The 20,748-nt window shown below is 45.5% G+C and overlaps 1 protein-coding gene across 4 annotated transcripts in view; it reads right to left on the reverse strand.

The window, feature by feature from the left end:
- The window catches only part of RASAL2 (RAS protein activator like 2), a 279,206-nt gene that overhangs the window by 125,968 nt on the left and 132,490 nt on the right, over positions 1–20,748 (reverse strand). For all 4 annotated transcript variants that reach the window (XM_045026721.1, XM_045026720.1, XM_045026719.1 and 1 more), the window contains one exon: positions 19,910–20,037. In XM_045026721.1, coding sequence (XP_044882656.1) covers positions 19,910–20,037 — 128 coding nt within the window. The remainder of the gene's footprint in view (positions 1–19,909; positions 20,038–20,748) is intronic.

Genomic DNA, 20,748 nt, shown 5'->3' on the forward strand with positions numbered 1-20,748 from the left:
ATTACACACAGGACCATGTTCTTTATATGGTTGTAGGAAAAAATTGCATCCTATAATTTGTGGAGTGAAAAACTCAGCCTCGCTGTGCACCTTATACATAAATGTCTTCTATTGTTCCTGTCTGGCATAACACAAAGTAACAGTAATAGCAAAATATATTAGTAATTTGTATCAAAGGCATATACAATATGAATAATATATTGTATTATTTGAGAAATGTATGTGATCATCTAGTTATAGACTGTACCTTAAGGGCTCATGCAATCTTAGCACTGGCAATTGTGCAATATTAACATTTCTCTTAAGGTCTTTTTTTAAATATAATTTGATACTATGCTTGTCTGTTGCCTCCTTCAAGCATTGCTCATTTTTTTCAAAATAAATGTCTCAATTCCCTCATGAATATTCTATTTGAAACTTTATAGTTTGATGGTGGATTTTTTACTCAGATGGTTTAATGAATGAGGTCTATTTGACAGAGTATTAGTAAACTAAGTGGACATTAATATTTTTGGTTTGTGTTACACTCATTCAAACAAGATCAAATATTAGAACTGCAGTTTTCATTTGCAGACATTTAGGCATATTTCCCACTGAATGCTTTTTCATTTATTTTATCAGTCTTTATCTCTGCATTTTCTTTTAGATTGCTCTTGTTGAATGCTACATGTAATATCTTCATACTATCCTGCGCCCTACTCCACTTAACCTCACCCACAAAATCTCAAGGTGCTGATTTGTGACAACTACCCTTTTAGCAGACATGCATCACCACTCTAGTTCTAATTCTGTAGTGAATGCATTTCCTTTCCTTGTGAGCTTCCCTCAGGGCTTGGCTACACTTGAAAGTTGCAGCGCTGGGAGTTACAGCGCTGGTCGTGCAGCTGTGCAGGGCCAGCGCTGGTGTGTGGCCACACTCACAGCTACCAGCGCTGGTGTGTGGCCACATTTGCAGCATTTACAGCGCTGTTGGGAGTGCTGCATTATGGGCAGCTATCCCAGCATTCAAGTGGCAACAACGTGCTTTTCAAAAGAGGGGGGTGGAGGGTGGTGTACTGTGACAGGGAGCGGGGAAGATAGAGAGAGTGGATTTTTGGAGCCAACACTGTGTGTTAGCTTCCTGGATTTAAAAATCACAAAATGTTCGCGAGCCCTTAGTCTTAACTCTTAATTGCAAACAGCCTGCCTCCAACACGGACTGGGAGCGGGGAAGATAGAGAGAGTGGATTTTTGGAGCCAACACTGTGTGTTAGCTTCCTGGATTTAAAAATCACAAAATGTTCGCGAGCCCTTAGTCTTAACTCTTAATTGCAAACAGCCTGCCTCCAACACGGGCTCCCCGCTGTTTCACTCACTGCCTGTGGTGTACTGTGACAGGGAGCGGGGAAGATAGAGAGAGTGGATTTTTGGAGCCAACACTGTGTGTTAGCTTCCCTGGATTGAAAAATCACAAAATGTTCGCGAACCCTTAGTCTTAATTGCAAACAGCCTGCATCCAACGCTGTTTCTCTGTCAAGCAAACTGCTTGCCTCTCATTTGATCGTTCACAGCCAGGTACAGATAGCTCCTGTTTGCTGTGATCAGTGTTTGTTTTTTAGATAAGCAGTTCAACGGAGCTCCCATCGTAGTTCACAACAAAACAAAGAGAGGCTGCATAACAAAACAAAGGAAGTAATTTAGTTAAAAGCATTCTGGGATATCTCCTTATTCCCTGGAGGCCAATAAAAGCGCTGGTGTGTGTCCACACTTGATGAGCAGCGCTGGATCACCAGCGCTGCACTCGCTACACCCCAACCTGGCCAGGTGTACAGCCAGCGCTGCAGCCAGGGAGTTGCAGCGCTGGATGTGCCTTGCAGGTGTGGACGGTTACTAATTGCAGCGCTGGAAAGCCTCTACCAGCGCTGCAACTTGCAAGTGTAGCCAAGCCCTAAGACTAGATTGCTAATTAGCCCACAAAGTGGATATAGTCCCTTCTCTCTAAATACAGCTTCTCTATACCTTTGTCTATTCTTCTCGCATCAGACTCTGCCACCTGGTAACTATTTTTACTTTTACATGACTAACCTTACTAGACCTCAGATCCATCAGTTGAAGCTGGTATGCCTGCATCCATTCTGCTAGCCAGGCGGACAATGGGATAATAGGTTTCCCGCTTCTCAGAGGCCGACCTTCCAACAAGGTTTCTAATCTATATTCTTTGTTAATAGCAGGTCCAAGTTTCTGCAGCTATGCCTAAGCTTAGTTTTCAGCTGTGTCAGCAATTCACTGTATCCTAGAGGGGATTATGGCCAGTGGAAGGAGCTATTACTTAGAAAAACAAAAAGGGCAGAAAAGTATCTGTGCAGAAATGCATGAGTGAAATTTACCTGGCTCATTAGTCCATGTTTGGTGCTGATACCAGACAGGTATATTAATATATAATGAGTATCTTATCCAGTGAATCTTGTGATTTTTCATAGAGTTTATTCAATAGTTTCTGACAGCATTTTACCAGCTCTGCATCACGTTGAATATATTATTCAACAAGTACCAGTGAAATCCATCAAATAAGACCATTTTTCCCCAGATATTTGAGACCCAACAGTTGTCTAAAACTTGATTAGGGCTCTTTAACTAGTGGCAAGGTTCACAACTCTGATTGCCTTCCACACACATGAAATCCTAACTTGGGTACTGTAATTAATACAAGTATCAAATATGCCTTGAAGATCTATGAACAGCTACAATCCTCTCTCTGTCCTTTAAACTCTCTGCAGCAAGTAAGATTGACATTGATCACACCACGTATATTCAAAATCTTTAGATTCCTCTCGGGGAGGATGAGAATCAACATAGCCATAAGAACATACGAACGGCCGTACCGGGTCAGACCAAAGGTCCATCTAGCCCAGTATCTGTCTACCGACAGTGGCCAATGCCAGGTTCCCCAAAGGGAGTGAACCTAACAGGCAATGATCAAGTGATCTCTCTCCTGCCATCCATCTCCATCCTCTGATGAACAGAGGCTAGGGACACCATTCTTACCCATCCTAGCTAATAGCCATTTATGGACTTAGCCACCATGAATTTATCCAGTCCCCTTTTAAACAATGTTATAGTCCTAGCCTTCACAACCTCCTCAGGTAAGGAGTTCCACAAGTTGACTGTGCGCTGCGTGAAGAAGAACTTCCTTTTATTTGTTTTAAACCTGCTGCCTATTAATTTCATTTGGTGATCCCTAGTTCTTGTATTATGGGAATAAGTAAATAACTTTTCCTTATCCACTTTCTCAACATCACTCATGATTTTATATACCTCTATCATATCCCCCCTTTGTCTTCTCTTTTCCAAACTGAAGAGTCCTAGCCTCTTTAATCTTTCCTCGTATGGGACCCTCTCTAACCCCCTAATCGTTTTAGTTGCCCTTTTCTGAACCTTTTCTAGTGCTAGAATATCTTTTTTGAGGTGAGGAGACCACATCTGTACACAGTATTCGAGATGTGGGCGTACCATGGATTTATATAAGGGCAATAATATATTCTCAGTCTTATTCTCTATCCCCTTTTTAATGATTCCTAACATCCTGTTTGCTTTTTTGACCGCCTCTGCACACTGCGTGGACATCTTCAGAGTACTATCCACAATGACTCCAAGATCTTTTTCCTGACTCGTTGTAGCTAAATTAGCCCCCATCATGTTGTATGTATAGTTGGGGTTATTTTTTCCAATGTGCATTACTTTTCATTTATCCACATTAAATTTCATTTGCCATTTTGTTGCCCAATCACTTAGTTTTGTGAGATCTTTTTGAAGTTCTTCACAATCTGCTTTGGTCTTAACTATCTTGAGTAGTTTAGTATCATCTGCAAACTTTGCCACCTCACTGTTTACCCCTTTCTCCATGTGAGAAATCTTGTCTGGAAGCAGCAGTTAAACTGAAGTTGAAGTACACTATATCCAGGAAAGGTAAGCTCAGATGCTTGAGAAGAGTCTTATCACTATTGTTAGTCCCTCTAACCAGAGACTCCCATAATTTACATGAGGATGAAACTTCCATCTTTCTTGGTCTAGTTACAGAGAATCCCTAGCCAGGACACAGACAAAAATAACTGCCCCTTTTTCCCCCTGTGCTAAGTGCTCTAATGTCTCCTATATGTTAACCAAGGGCCAGAGAGGAGTAGAAAATGTAAGTTTAGACCAGTTAGAAATAGCTTGCTGGATGACCCAAAAAGCTGAATGTTCCAGAGGTCCAACTACCTGATACCCCAAGCAGCCAAATATATCTTTCACCTGAAATTAGAAACTGTACATTTGTCTGCCTAATGAATCAGATCTGTGTCTCTAAGTGAGCAATATGTCTTATTCCTCCAATGTAACGTCTCAGCCTATGATATGCCCTAAAAGATGTGAAAGGAGATATAGTAAATATAATCAGAGAATGTACAATCAAGGAACTATAGGGGATGTTTGCTTGTTCTCTCTAAATTACTGTTCCACTATAGAAGTGATAGGAATTTTAACACACGGGAAGATAAAAGAATACTGAAAGATATAAGCACCTAACCTGGATATAAAACTTTAGAAAAATAGAAGAATTTACTTAAAAATTGGGATATCTGAATTAATATTCTATGCTAAATTCTGAAATACAATTTTGGAAGTTAATCAAATATAAAAAGCCTCCGAAAAGTAAAGGATTGAAGAAATTTCTTGTAGACTGATGCCATCGACTGGATATGAATGGAAGAAGCAGAGGAGCTGAAAGCTGAGTGCCTAGCTGACCACTGCCCAATAGGAAGAGGAGGTTACTTACCTGTAACTGGAGGTTCTTTGAGATGTATGGTCCCTATCTGTGGGACCATCATTCATTCATTCATTCATATATATATATATATATATATAAAAACCTGCAGCAGCAAGTCTCAGAGCCCAGGTGAGCTGAGTTGGGGTTGTGCTCCGGGGCTAAAAATATCAATGTAGGCATTTCTGCTCGGGCTGGAACTCAGGCAGGAATGTCTACACAGCTACTTGTAGCCTCCTAGTATGAGCCTGAGTCCATTGACCTGCGCTCTGAGATTCAGTGCTGCAGGGTTTTTTTATATAGGCAGCATAGACATACGCTAAGAGAATTGCCCTTCTCCAGTGGACTTGGAAACAATATTAAGACCCCAGAGTCTGCTAAACGTCTGTAACCAAACTGGCTTAAGAGACAAATGATAAGCAGCAAAGAATCCTGTGGCACCTTATAGACTAACAGACGTTTTGCAGCATGAGCTTTCGTGGGTGAATACCCACTTCTTCGGATGCAAGTGAATACCCACTTGCATCCGAAGAAGTGGGTATTCACCCACGAAAGCTCATGCTGCAAAACGTCTGTTAGTCTATAAGGTGCCACAGGATTCTTTGCTGCTTCTACAGAACCAGACTAACACGGCTACCCCTCTGATAAATGATAAGCAATTGCTTTTAATATTCTTGTTTTTATCATGCCAAATCATTCAAATATCAAGGACCACACTCTTAAAAGTTCCTTCAAAACAGTTGCATCCTTACTCCATAGAGAAGTACTGGAAATATAAGAAGTGTATTTGAGGTAAAGAATTGATAATTATTATTAGTAAATATAATAAAAAAAATCTTAGTGGTTTGTATTGTTCCCTGGTATAGTTGCTGGGTTCCCAACACTGGTCTATGTTAATTTCTTACAAGACTGCATGTATATTTTGTGTTCAGTACATGCCTAGAATATTTGTTGTGTCCACATTGACTGATTAATTGTATACTTATGATTGATTGTACACATATGTGGTTCTGGATGCATTAATAAACTGTTGCTTGGTTAACAGGGGTGGCTCCAGGCACCAGCACGCCAAGCGCGTGCTTGGGGCAGCAAGCTGCAGTGGGCGCTCTGCTGGTCGCCGCAAGGGCGGCAGGCAGGTTGCCTTCGGGGGCATGCCTGCGGAGAGTCCGCTGGTCCCGCGGCTTTGGCGGACCTCCCGCAGGCGTGCCGCCAAATCAGCGGGACCGGGGACCTCCCGCAAGCAAACCGCCGAAGGCAGCCTGCCTGCCATGCTTTGGGTGGGAAAATACCTAGAGCCCCCCCTGTTGGTTAAGAATAACCAAGTGTCCTGACCTGAGAAACACTGTCCAAGTTAAATGTAGGCCTGGAAAGAACCAAGTGTTAAAATTAGTCAACTAACGCTCCCTGGACTTAGCAAACAAAGAGTTATTATAGTTAGACTCCACGCAATACTGGCTGTAATACTTATAACTGGCAAATCTAATTTGCTAGATTTCAGCTTTAAAATCTAACTAGGACCTTGGCGAATTTATAAAACTGACCCCTATTCATGCTTACTCTGCTTCTTCAGATTACCAGAAAGTAGCATCTATCTTGGATTCAAAGAACCCACAGACCTGATCCAGACTTTCTAACCCTTAAGAACAGGGTTTTTTATTCCCCCCTCCCTTTTTGTTCAGTTTTTAGCATTGTAAAGACTATTTAAAAAAAAAAAAAGGAGAAGCCTCTCATGGTTTTGACCAAAAACATATAGTAACTCCTTGCTTAACGTTGTAGTTATGTTCCTGAAAAAATGCTACTTTAAACAAAACGATGTTAAGCAAATCCAATTTTCCTACAAGAATTAATGTAAATGGAGGTGGGGGGGGTTAGGTTCCAAATAATTTTTTTTTTTTGCTAGACACAGACACACACACAGACACAGACACACACACTATATATATATATAACGTGTGTGTATATATATATATATATATATATATATATATATTGTGTGTGTACACACACACTACACACATATATACGTTGTGTGTGTGTATACACACACACACACAACATATATGTGTGTGTGTGTGTGTACGTACACACACACACAGTTTAATACTGTACACAGCAATGATGATTATGAAGCTTGGTTGAAGTGTTGGAGTAGGAGGGTGGAACAGGGTGGGATATTTCCCAGGGAATGCCTTCCTGCTAAATGATTAATTAGCACTCGGCTGAGTCCTTAAGGGTTAACATATTGTTGTTAATGTAGCCTCACACTCTACAAGGCAGCACAAATGAAGGGAGGATACACAGCATGGCAGAGAGACACACACATTGTGTGTGTGTGTGTGTGTGTGTGTGTGTGTGTGTGTGTGTGTGTGTGTGTGTGTGTGTGTGTGTGTGAGTGAGAGTGTGTGAGAGAGAGACATCATGTGTGAGACAGAGAGAGAGATGTGCATTGTCCCTTTAAGAACGACACCACTCTAAGTACACTGCCTTTTTAAGTAGATCAGCAAGTTGAGATAGCAGCTGCTGCCAGCAAGCTCCCTCTGTCCTGAGCCCCGTTGTGTCCCCCCCTTGCTCTGTGGAGATGGGGTACAGGAGCAGGGGGAGGGGGACACCCTGACATTAGCACCCCTCTCCTCCCTCTCCTTTGCACAGGGAGCAGGAGGCTCCCGGGAGCAGCTCCAAGGCAGAAGGCAGGAGCAGCACATGGCAGTGGGGGGACCGGGGACAGCTGAACTGTGGGCAATTGGTAGCCTGCTGGGCGGATGCCGCACAGGGAACATAGGGGAGCTGATGGGGGGCTTCCAGGGCACCCTGGTTCCAAGCCCTCACCAGCTAGCTCCAACTTTAAACAAGCATGTTCCCTAATTGATCAGCAACGTAACAATGAAACAATGTTAACTGGGACAATTTTAAGTGAGGAGTCACTGTACATAAAGAAGGAACTAAATGAAATATCACAGTTCAGACCAAAATTAACCACACTTATTTTAGTTACACACACACACAAAGTCATTTAAAAAGCAACACATTGATACAAAGGTATAGGGGTTCAAGAATGCCAGCCTCTTTCATTCTCTACTTGTTATGTAATGTTTACATAGTACCACAAACTCAAATTTACACAGCCCTTTATAGCAATACAGGCAACGCTGTCCCCGCCCTGAAGAGATTATAGTCTAAACAGACAAAAGCAAGGAATTATGAAAAGCGATGAAGAAAGGGCAAGACAATTCTGACAAATAAAAGAGTATGAAGATGATATTCCAGGATTTATTTTTAAGTTGTGAATAAGGTAGCGCTAAAGAGGATGAGATAGCACTGGTGAGAAGGTCAGCAGTTGAAAGTTAGCAGACTTGCATACTAACTGTAAATTAACTCTCCTGGGACTAGCACATGTACTCTTGGTCAGGACCATTTGGAAAGCAATGTCCGCCAGGGCCCCAGATATGCTTCTTTGCTAAACTGAACCTTTGAGTGGAAGGTTTTACAAAAGCAAAGGCCTTGACTCCAACCCATCTCATTGTCACTTAGTGTTTTTCTAAACTGGGTGTCGTACACCAGGGGTTCTAAAACTTCATTGCAACATGATGCCCTTCTGACAACAACAACAAAAAACTACATGACCCCGGCGTGGGGTGGGCGGACGACTGGAGCCTGAGTTTGCCTGAGACCCGCTGCCCTGGGTTGGGGGGCAAAGTCAAAGCCCGAGCCCTGCCGCCCTGGATGGGGCGGGGGGAGGAGGGAGCCCCAAGGGCTTCAGCCCCAGGGACGGGGCCTGTAACCCAAACTCCGTTGTGTAGGGTTGAAGCCCTCAGGCTTCGGCTCTGGCCCTGGGCAGTGCGTCTCGGGATTCAGCCCTGGACCGTGGGGCTTGGGTTTCAGCTTTGGACCCAGGCTCCAGCAAGTCTAAGCCAGCCCTGGGGACCCCATTTAAATGGGGTCATGACCCACTTTGGGGTCTGGACCCACAGTTTGAGAACCACTGCCACTATAAGAGGTTTATTGGTATAACTGTATCAGCAAATTCTGCTCCTGTAGATGCAGCTTATATAATCAAAAAAGTTCTTTTGCCAGTATAATTTATATTAGTTTAGTGAGCACAATAAGCTATACTGCGAAAGCAATTTATGGTGGTATAACTGCATCTACACTAGGGCTTTTGTAGGTATTGAAATGTCTAAAAAAAGTCATACCCGCAACCAACATTGCTACACACTAGCCAGAATTGTTAGAGTCGATTTGGCCTAAGTCGGTCTTAAAACAGTGCTGGGTTCAGTAAAATTATTCTTGTCTGAAACTGTGTTTTCAGTCTAAACAAACAGAATGTTAAAAGACTCTGAAGAAGAAAGGAAGGTAAGTGGCAAGGGAATCAGGGATCCATATTGTCATTTTAAACTAGCATTATTTACTAAGGGCATGGCTACACTTGCGAGTTAGAGCGCATTAAAGCAGCCCAGTGTGCTCTAACTCATGACTCGTCCACACTGGCAAGGCACGTAGAGTGCCCCTGGTACTCCACCTTAGAGAGTGGAACAACATTTGATGCGCCCCCACTGGAGCGCCGTGGCGCCAGTGTGGACGCCCTGGTCTGTTAATGCGCTCTGATTGGCCTCCAGAAGTGTCCCACAATGCCTGTTCTAGCCACTCTGGTCATCAGTTTGAACTCTACTGCCCTGTCCTTAGGTGACCAAATGTCAGACCCGCCCTTTAAATTCCCTGGGAATTTTGAAAATCCCCTTCCTGTTTGCTCAGCAAGGTGTGTAGTGCTCTCAGCAAATCTTTCCAGGTGACCATGCCTCCACATGCCAGGCAATCACCAGTATGGAGCAATGGCAAGGTGCTGGACCTCATCAATGTTTGGGGGGAGCAGGGCCGGTGCAAGGATATTTTGTGCCTTAGGCGAAACTTCCACCTTGTCCCCCCCCCCATCCCCCCAGAGCATCACTTATTATAAACTTTCAAAAATGAATACTGCATAATGTGGCATTGTTCATTAGAATTAATACAAGGGGGTCAGAGGAGATGATCACAACGGTCCCTTCTGGCCCAGGGGAACCTATGAGCAAGGAGGATGCTGAGAATGCCCCCAGCTCACAGGGTCTCTAAACGTTCCCAGGCTCTGAGTACTTCACCCTCCAGGGGGGACCCAGGGGCAAGGAAGGCAGAGCCAGGCTCTCCCAGGGAGCAGGTGAGGATCTTCCTGGGGATCAGGGCCGGCTCCCCACATTGGCACAGTGCCACCGGGGGAGTCAGGGTTTGGAAGCAGCACCTGCACCAGCCGTTTCCCCTCCGCCACGCTGCAGGGTTTAGTTTCACTTTCCCTCGCCCCAGGAGGTGGCTGCGCCTGGCCCCAGGCTCAGCGTATTGGAGGTCAAAGCTCACCTGAGCTCAGGACTGCGTCCTGCCTCCCCCAACGGCTCCGTCCCTTGGCTGCTCTGGTTGCCACGCCCAGCCGGCTGTCTCCTCCCTGCTCCACCGCAGGCTCCCACTGATTGTCCTGTGTGGTGCCCCCTGATTTGTTATGGAGGCCTCGCTCCCTGCCCTGCCCCACTCAGCTGACTCCTGTGATGCTGGACACCGCTTTTTGGCGCCCCCAAATCTTGGTGCCCTAGGCAGCCGCCTAGTTTGCCTAGTGGTTACACCAGCCCTGGTGGGGGAGGAAGCTGTCCAGTCCCAGCTGCGCTCCAGCCGTAGGAATTACGATACCTCCGGGCAGATATCAAAGGACATGATGGAAAGGGGCCATGACCGGGCTGCTCTGCAGTGCAGGGTTAAAGTGAAGGAGCTGCGGAATGCCTACTGCAAAGCCTGCAAGGCAAACAGCCGCTCCGGTGCTGCCCCCGCGACCTGACTTTTTTTTTTTTTTTTTAACAAAGAGCTGGACGTGATACTTGGGGGCGACCCCACCTCCACTCCAAGTACCACCATGGACATTTCAAAGCCACGTCCAACAAGGCAAGAGGAGGAGGAGGAGGAGCGGCAAAGCAGGACTGAGGGTGCTGAGGAGGAGGAAGACACCCTGGCATCCTTAGATGCATGCAGCCAGGAGCTGTTCTCAAGCCAGGAGGAAGGTAACCAGTCGCGGCAGCCGGTACTTGGGGAAGGACGAAGACCAGAGGAGGTTCCCAGTAAGCGGCTTTTGTTTTGGGAAGGAAGTTATTCGGTGCAGGCTCTTAAGGTTAGGAAGATTAGGGCTGCATGCATGCCTAGGTGCGGAATAGGGCACTGATGTGCTCTCTCACATCACGGTAATTGGCCCCAGTGATCTCTTCAAAGGTCTCATCCAGACCTTGATCAATGTGCTTGCGCAAGTTTCATGTGAGAGCCACCGTGGTCCTTGTCCCAGTCAGACTAACATGTCCACGCCACTGTGCTGTGAGGAGACCATTGCTGCACACAAGCAAGTTGCATATGGGCCAGGGCGGAAGCCGCATTGTAGTAGAAGACCCTCCCTTGCTTCCCAGGTCACCCTCAGCAGTGAGATATCTTCCAGGACGAACTCCTGTGGAAAATGTGGGGACAGTGTTCAGTATAGGGGCCCCCTGCAGCTGTTGGCTCTCTGCCAGGCACAGAAACCCAGAGGACAGTACAGCCATCAAAGAATCAGTCCCCCTTGACCCTGTGCTTACTCACCATTTTGGGGCTCCCGTGGGTTATGTGCACTTGCTTTGGGATGGGCAAATTATGCTATTGTGTACTATAGACTGTGCTTGCCCTCCTTAAGTATGGGGGAATCATTGCTCTGTCTAGTGTGAACAATGCTGCCTCTGTTAAGTGTTGCATTTTGCCTGTACAGATGCAACCTTGAGATCTCAGCCAGTCGTGTTATCACTGGCTGAGAGACTGCAAAGAATCAGGAAGAGGCCATGTAGAAGCAAAGAGGATATGTTGCATGAAATCATGCAGCACTCCCTTAAATGAAAATCAAAAAGTGCAGGAGTGGTGGGAGAGTGAAAGGAGGGTTCGCCAACAGAATGCGGATCGCTGACACCAAAGCACAGAGTGGCTGATAAGCATCATGGAGCGCCAAGCGGACTCGATCCAGGCACTTGTAGCCATGCAGGTGGAGTACTACCACACCTGTGGTGCCCCTCTCCCCCCCGCAGCCCTTGTCTCAAAACTCTTTCCCTTGTGCCCCCATTTCACTTCCAACCCACTTTCCCCAACATCTGGGTTCTTATCGCCACCAGCTGCCTCCAACACCTGTAGCTTCACCACCCAGCCCTGAAAACTACGACCCTTACCCACTGCACTCAACCCCCATCACCATGCAGTATAGCCATCCTGAAGTGCAGCACTCATTGCACAGCACTCCAAACAGGAAGGCTGAATATGACAACAGGACATACGCAAATCTGTGATTGTACCATTCCCTATCCCACCCCCTTGCCCTTTCTGTTTCCCAAGCAGTTGTGTTTCTTTTCAATACATGGATTTTTTTGCTTTGAAAACATTCTTTATTATTGCATAAAGTAAAAGATACCTTAGCCCAGGAAAGCAACAGGCACTGCAAGTCAGTGTATCATACCTAGCAAACACACATTACTACTCACATTGGAACCACTGCACTTCACTCCTGTGCAGGGCATCAGACATTACTGGTGGCTTTCAGCCTCAAATTGCTCCCGCAAGGCATCCCTAATCCTTGTAGCCCCATGCTGGGCCCCTCTAATAACCCTGCTCTCTGGCTGTTCAAATTCAGCCTCCAGGTGTTGAACCTCTGAGTTCCTTGCCTGAGTTAATCTTTCACCCTTCTCTTCACAAATGTTATGGAGGATACAGCATGCAGATATAACCGCAGGGATGCTGTTATCAGCCAGGTCCAGCTTCCCATACAGAGAGCACCAGTGGCCCTTTAAACAGCCAAAAGCACACTCCACAGTCATTCTTCACAGGCTCAGCCTGTTGTTGAACGGCTCCTTGCTGCTGTCAAGGCTCCCTGTGTACGGTTTCATGAGCCACGGCAGTAAAGGGTAAGCTGGGTCTCCAAGGATCACAATGGGCATTTCGACTTCCCCTATGGGGGCGAGCTCCTCACACAGTCCCATGAAAGTAGCTTTTCATGCAAAAGTTCTGCAGCCACTGCTCGTTATCCCAGACTTGCAGGACGATGTGATCCCACCACTCAGTGCTTGTTTCCCAAGCCCAGAAGCACCGTTCCATGGTGGTGAGCATGTCCGTGAATGCCATAAGCAATCTTGTGTCGTATGCGTTACTATCATCGTCGGTCTCCTCACTGTCACTTTGGATCTTAAGGAATAACTCGATTGTCAAATGTGATGTGCTGGCGAGACTCATCAGCATATTCCTTGGCAGTTCGGGCTCCATTCCCGCAGACCAAAAGGGAAGACAGAGTGTGCAGTACAAAAAACGTTGAAAGATGGCGCCAATTGTGGATGGAAGCAGAGGGATTGCTGGGATGCGAACCGATGCATCATGGGGCGTTGGGACAGGACCCAGAATGCCCCACACCCCCGCCCCCTTCCCACAAGCCACAGCACCAGAATGGGAAGAGGTGCTCTGTGGGATAGCTGCCCAAAATGCACCGCTCCCAATGCCACTGCAAGTGCTGCAAATGTGGACATGCCAGTGCGCTTGCAGCTGTCAGTGTGAACAGAGTGCAGCGCTTTCCCTACTGTGGTCTACGAAGGCTGGTTTAACTCAAAGCGCTCTACATTTGCAAGTGTAGCCATGCCCTTAGTAACCTTTCTTTCTCCCTGAAGTATTGTCAGTACTGCTTCCCACTCTTGAGAAGTTAATTAGCATTAATCACCCGAAGAGGAGGCAGGTCTAAGGAGAACTAGTTTAATACTGCACAACTGCCCTCAGGCACCAGGCATCAGATCTAGCTGTCAAATCACAGAAGTAATGCTGCATGTATGTGTGAAACGAGCTCCAGGCAGAAAACCTTGCATATCTCAATGTTGGAGACGTTTTAGACATGCTGTGTCAGCTGCTTTAGACTGGGTCAAATGTACTCCAAGAGTAGGTGGCACGGAAACACCTGCAAGGGCAGAACCAAATCCCCATGACCTATGTAGCACATTAAGCCTTGTCTAAACAGTATTCCTCCTGCTTCCTCCAACACCCCGACCAAATCTATTCCATTTACTGAGCATTTCAGCACAGGATTGAAGAGAATCCTGAAATGCTGCCACTTCAGTGCCCATTATGGGATTTAGGTTCTGAGTTATTTCTTCAAGTAACTTTTTCCTGGCAAGCTACAAGACTCCACTATCTTGAGTATAGTCTAACCCTGAACTGGCCTTCCTGGAGCTGCTGTTTTAATGTTAGACCCTGCAGCAGACTGCCCCCTGGGATATAAATCGGTATCCATGGACATTCCAAAAGCTTTTCTTGCCAGTTAAGAAGTTTGACTTGCAAGTTCCAGGATTCAACAAGGGCAGGTTGAGAGCTCAGAGATATCCTTGCAACTGAACTACATGATCAAACTATATTCTGTGGTGCAAATCCTAAAACCAAAGCCTATATTTGGGGCTTTCAGCCAGACACAACAATAAAGGCACTGCGGGTAAAATTTTCAGAAGTACGCACGTGACAGTCACCCAAATCACATTTGCAAAAGTGACTTAGGAACTCAGGAGCCTAAGTCTCAATGAAAGTCAAAGGCACTCAAGGCCCCTAAGCAGAGGTTGGCAGGAACTGGTTTTCCTGTCCTGTGAGAATTTTCAACATATTCCAAAATTTCCCAAATCAAGACAAGAATTAAAAAATCTTGTTTTACTTGTCCAAATTGTTTACCTTTTAAAGTATAAATTACCTAAAAGGTCAAACCATAAAATGATTTCAAGACAAAAAACTTTTGCTTTTAATTTACAAAGTATCAAAATGGGACATTTCAACGATTTTGAAACTTTGTTTCAAATCAGGAGATTAGCCATTCATTCTTGAAGTTTGTTTTGACAAATCAGCATTTTACGACAAAAAAATGTTTTGTTGGAAAGTTCTGATCTCTACTCCCAAGTCTCTTTTGAAAACTCGTTTTGCTCCCTGTAGCTTCTGTTGCGAGCACTGCTGCTGCTCCATGAGGAGGGATAGGGGGGAGAGAAGTAAGAAAAATAAATTGCTCCCTCTGCTGCTACTAGTAGTAGGAGAGGCCAGCAGGAAGCAAATTTTGTCACAGGGTGAAGGAGGCATGAAAAAGGATGTGGCAGCTCCATATTAGAGGTGATGCATTGGGGGGGGGGGGGAGAACACACAGGTCACATGCCTCCACAGATTTCTGCCATCCATTTCCAGCCAGGCATCCACCAGCACCGGGGAGCTATTGCACCAGGGGGCTCAGCAGGAGCAGTGGAGTCCCGGGGGCTCTCCATGGAGACCATCCAGCTGGGCAGCACACTGGGACTGGTAAGGGCCATTGCAGCAGGTGGTGGCAGCAGGCTGGGCAGGGCTGTTGCCAGTGCCCAGCAGCGGGGAGTTAGTCTGAGGTGGGGGGGAGGGGGGGGGGAGAAACCAGCAGATCCATCCTCACCGTCCCTGAACCAGCGCAGGTGCTGGGCTGTGCAGGGGCTTCAGCCACCATGGAGCCTGGCCAGAGGTGGCTCAGCAGGGAGGACGCCCCCTGCAGGAGGAACAGCACCATACATGGCTGCTGCCTTGGGCACAAAGCCTAAGGGTTGGAGCAGCTCCATGCTCCTAGGGGACAGGGCCTGAGCCGAGCAGGGTGGCGGAGGGGCAAAGATGGTTCTGCTGTGCAGCCTGTGAATTTGGGGCAGGAAGGGGCTGGAAATCCCTCCCACCCCACACCAGTGCTTATCTGAGGGACAGAGGCTCACCTGTGTTGGCGCTGCGCAGGACTCCAGGTGGCTTTGGCACACACAGGGTTTGGCTTTTCCTGGGTAGTGTCCCATGCAGGAGGGTCTTGAACTTTTCCAGGGCACCAGACCAGCCAGAGGCAGCAGGGGAGCAAGGAGCTCACAAGGCAGGCTGCAGGTGTGTTGAGCGCTCCCGCCAGGGCTGATTCTCTGCACAGTGCTGGGAGCTGGCCGTGCCCCACCGGGGAAGGGGGGGAGGGGGAGTGAGGGAGGAGCAGCAGGCCTCAGGGGCAAAGCGGGAGGAAACTGGGAGAGGGGGAGCATGCAAAGGGACAATGGGGTGGGCAGCAGAGGCAATGTACAGGGCAGTCGGGTGCCCCCCCCCCAAACTATCAACAGTTACACCTTGACTCTGCTCATTATTCCCCTTTGTCCTTGAAAAAGGCAGACAAAGAACCTGGAATCTGAGGGAAGAAGCTTCAGAAAGAATCTTGCGCAATGTAAAATGCTCTTTATCCTTACTTCTAATCCAAAACAAAACAACAGATTCTACCCAGACAACAGCCACATTACAGACAGCGAACCTCAGAAGAACTGCAACCCTGCTGGTGAGACTGCCACTTGTCACACGATCCCACGTTTATGTCCTCCCTCATGGGAGTCCTGTGTGATTATCTATCTGCAACCACTCCTCAGAAGCACTAAACTATTCCATTACCCCTTAAATTAAACTCTGTTTCTTTGGCCTTTATGAGAATAGCCCTATACTATGGTATCTTAAAACCATGCCCTCACAGCTCTTACCTTACATAAAAGTTTTACTGAGATGATGGAAAGATCCACATTCTCCCCAAACAACAGAGTGGAAATTAGATCTAGTATATGTTTCCATTGTGGAAAAAACCCCTAACTTTTTAAGTGAAGCAGCCTAGACCTGTTCTACTGGTCTTGGAAGATGCTGCAAGGCATTATCACACCATAAAAGTGCCTCTGAAATCTTACAGTAGGTCCACATCTCACAGGCTAGTGATTCCTCACTTCATGGAGGAGCCCGTGGGCTTGTGTCCCCCTCCTCCTCAGACTTATTCTCTTTCTACTTGCTTTCTGAGTTTTGACCTCTTTTCCTTAGTGGTGTCTCCTCTTCTTCCTTGTCAATTTTAATTCCATACAAGGTCACAAAAGTGTTAAGTTTTTATTGTTAGCCTACACTCCAACAAGGTGATGCTGGCATAATTTATTTTTGTCTAAGTAACTGAAGATACATTGGACCCAACTGCATCGTGAAATATATGCATACAGTGAATTCTTGGCATAGTCTCTGTTCAGTCATATCAATATAAGCACTTGTGTAGTGTTTCTGGAAAAAAAATACTTGTAAGCAGTTTTTCCAATGTCTTATTACATGTTTCTATTCATTTCCCCAAGCATACTGAAATAGGTCTACACATTTCATTCAGAACACTCCCTGTGTTGAAATGAAGTGCAAGTAAGTCTAATGCGACAGGTGAAACAGTTAAGGTTTATTTTACATCCCTAATTGTATTCTGCATGCACTGGTTTCCCCCCTTCTGGATATAAAACGTTACATTCAGTGAACATCATACTAGTATGAGCCTTTCCAATTTAACCCAAAGTCTCTTACTTTAGTGGATCAAAATAGAAAAAAAATAGATGCTGAACACTTTCACCACCTTTCATCTTCGCTACCATAACTCCCCCCTCTCTCTCCCCAACTTCCCACTGATTGCCTCATCCCCCTCTGACCTAGGCAAAAAGATGCCTCCCAGATCATCTTCCTCAGATGCTACTCTGAACATGTTTTCCCACTTCGTCATTCCCTTCACCAGCCTCCACTTTCTTTCTGTATCAAGTTCAAGCTACTCACCTATACTTTCAGGGCTCTACACAGTTCTGGTCCCACTTACAGTGTTTTCTTTAATCTCCTCCTACATCCCACATGATCCACCCAAGCTTGTCTCCTGACTTCTCCTTTTTCATCTTAGTTCACTCCCATCTCTAGACCTTTTATTCTGGCAGCAATAACCTGCCAATTAAAATTCTCCAAGTGGATTTTTTCTTTCCGTCCTCTATAAACACAACCGAGATTAACCTACTGCAAAAAGCATTCAAGGTATAAAACCACTTTGTGCTTATGCTGTTTTGTATTAGTCTGTTTTATCAGCTCTTTGTTTCTTAAGATTGCACAAGAGAATTTCTTGTAAAACTACTTGTGCTTTTATAAGTGCAGAGAAACACACCCTCATGTGTACAGATTCAGAGGCCTTCTATTTTTATTATGTGCAACTGAAGGTTCCAGTAGGACTCTCTCTTCTTTCTCCATTTCGAGTAGTTACAATTACTTTAAAAAAAATCAAAACAGCAAATTTGAGTCTGCAGACTGTAGCTTCGAAAACAAGTCAGCTGCTCAGTGTATGGAGTCACACCTGTACCACAGGCAGTGTCTACTTGGCTCAATTTGGATGAAGCGATGAGTAATTTTTCAAGGCAATACTCCTGGCAGGCTCCTCCAAGACCACACTGTGAAGGTTAACTTTCCTGCTGGATTCCCTTGTTTATAACTGGTATATTTAATACCCCTGTTTTGTATGCCCACATACAGAATCTTCAATTTCTAACACAACCGGCAGAACAGGAAAGCATTTAAATATCACTCATTAACTTAATACACTAGTGATACTATGCACTAATATAACCCTCCCACATGATTTTATTTCTAGACAAGAGATTCATCTTACTCATATCCTTGCAAAACCTTCCTAACTGACCTTTGTAACTGAAATAAACACCCAATTATTATGTGATTAGTGTTCAAAAACAGCCTTCAGATAGTTATTTGTGATTTAACCTAGTGTGTTCCAATTTACATTTTATGAAGTATGTTTCTCTTATGCAGAGTGTAACTGGGATTAGTACATGGATAGTACTAGTTCCTCCATGCCCATGATTTTCTTTAGTGACTTAAAGTGTTCTTATAAATCCACATACCATTCACATCCATGTGACAAATTGCAGAACTGTGTGGTAAATGAATTTTTTCACATGCATCTACAGTTTTTCCATGTATCTTTGATCACCTTACTGGCAACATCTCCCAAGAGACTACTTCCAATATTCTAGACCCTGGAACAATTTACACTGATCAAAGCGCAAGATGGACAATATCCAGTGCTGCATCAATGATAGGTTTTCAGGCCTGATATCTTTAGACTGTGCATTGACAGATATGCAAGCTTTAAAGCAGAGGAACATGGAAATTCCTATCTCACTGCTGGGTCTATGGAATCCTGGGCCTTAAAATCATTTTATGCCACTTTTTAAGAGGTTCCTACAGCTCCTTCTGAGAACTGTAAGGTTGGTTTCATGGTAAGCAGAGGAGACTAGCTTTACAGGCAGAAGGGTACAAAAGCAGTCTGAACAAAATCTTTAAAACTAGCACATTTGTAATAGGGTTTCCTCTAATGTTTGACATACAGACTACATGATAGTGTGGTGTAGGGTAAAGGTTCTATCAGCCTGTGGCTGGAACAATGCGAGTGAAGTATGCAGCTATCCCTGAATCATGCGGAGATAGCCTTTATACCAAATCACCATAACATGTATCCCACCGACACAAATAATGAATTTACAGCTACAGCGAAGAAGGCTGTAATAGCTTTGAGCATCCTTTGCCAGTGACACCGATCATTTGCCCAGTTTACCAAGAGAAAGGGGCAAACCCTATCTCAGCTTCCCTCTCCTCTCAGCTGACTATAGCAAAAATGACAACATAATATGAAGTTTGCAGACAGCATCTTCTCTTCTCAGTATACTTCTATTCCGATATAACGCGACCTGATATAACATGGGTTTGCATATAGCGCGGTAACCCCAGGGGTCTGGTGGCGCTTTAAAGGGCCCGGGGCTTTGGCTGCTGCAGGGAGCCCCGGGCCCTTTAAATCACCGCTGGAGCCCTGCTGCTGCTATCCTGGAGCTGCGGCAGCAAGGCTTGGCCAGCGATTTAAAGGGCCCAGGGCTCCGGCTGCTGCGGGGAGCCCCGGGCCCTTTAAATCACCACTGGAGCCCTGCCGCCGCTACCCTGATATAATGGGGTTTCACCTATAATGCGGTAGGGATTTTTGGCTTCCGAGGACTGCGTTATATTGGGGTCAGGTGTACACTGATAGAGACAATACCCTATCTCCTACCACCACTAATACTATTTTAGCTTCCTCTAAGCGATACTCTCAACTGCAGCCATGACTCCCTTAATTAGAGGGGAAGAGAAATGCTCTCTGGCTTTTTGACAAATACATTCAAAAGGAGAAATCCCTTCAGCATCGGCAGTGTGTCTCACCTCCTTCTCCCTGTTGAGCAGCACCAGCTGACTGTCCGTCAGGATGCAATATTTTCTCTCCCATGTTGTAGTTTCAGTGCAGGGAGACTGGCCGCAGGACAGTCTGTGGGTAGGTGGCCCTTTCACATCTGCGAAAGAATAAAATGGATTAGAGAGCTTAATTAGCCATCTTCTTGTGCTTTTGAGTCTCTGTAGATAGAAACAGTGTAAAACTGCAAAGTGTATTTAAAAAGAGTGCATGTTTCAGTATATTAAACAGTCCACTCTTCTTCTACAAGTCAGCTGAGTGGAACTTTGTATAGGTCATAGTACAAATATTAACAGGTTTATTTTTATTTATAATAGATCTGTAACAAATCAAAAGCACCTGAAGCACCTCTAAGTGACTGTGCTAAGAACTAAAAAAACTGGAACAAAAGTAAAACCAGCAGCTTCCATACTCAATCCCCTTGACCCTCAAACATCAGCCCTTATCACCTCTCCCTCCTTAAAAGCTGAGTAAACACACAGGCCTTAAACCTTGCCTTGAAAGTTAATAAATGCAGGCTATTTCAGACTATGGCGGATGTAGACTCCAAAGCAGAGTGCTCTTCACTGAGCATGTCCTGCCAGCAGTTCCTTCTCTAATACTGAGACGCTTCCCTTCCAAAATGAGGTGTGGGGGATGTCACTCTACATTATAAAGATGGTAAAGACAGACATAAAAGTCTGCCCAAGTTTGCCCAAAGTCATACAGTGACTCAGTAGCAGAATTAAGAGTAGAATTCACACCTGCCTGGTTCCCAGTGTTGAGAGGCAAGGTGGCCTAGTGGGCTGAGCACATTTATTTTTAAAACTTG

Source organism: Mauremys mutica, chromosome 8, assembly GCF_020497125.1.
Source record: "Mauremys mutica isolate MM-2020 ecotype Southern chromosome 8, ASM2049712v1, whole genome shotgun sequence".
Classification (NCBI taxonomy): domain Eukaryota; kingdom Metazoa; phylum Chordata; order Testudines; family Geoemydidae; genus Mauremys; species Mauremys mutica.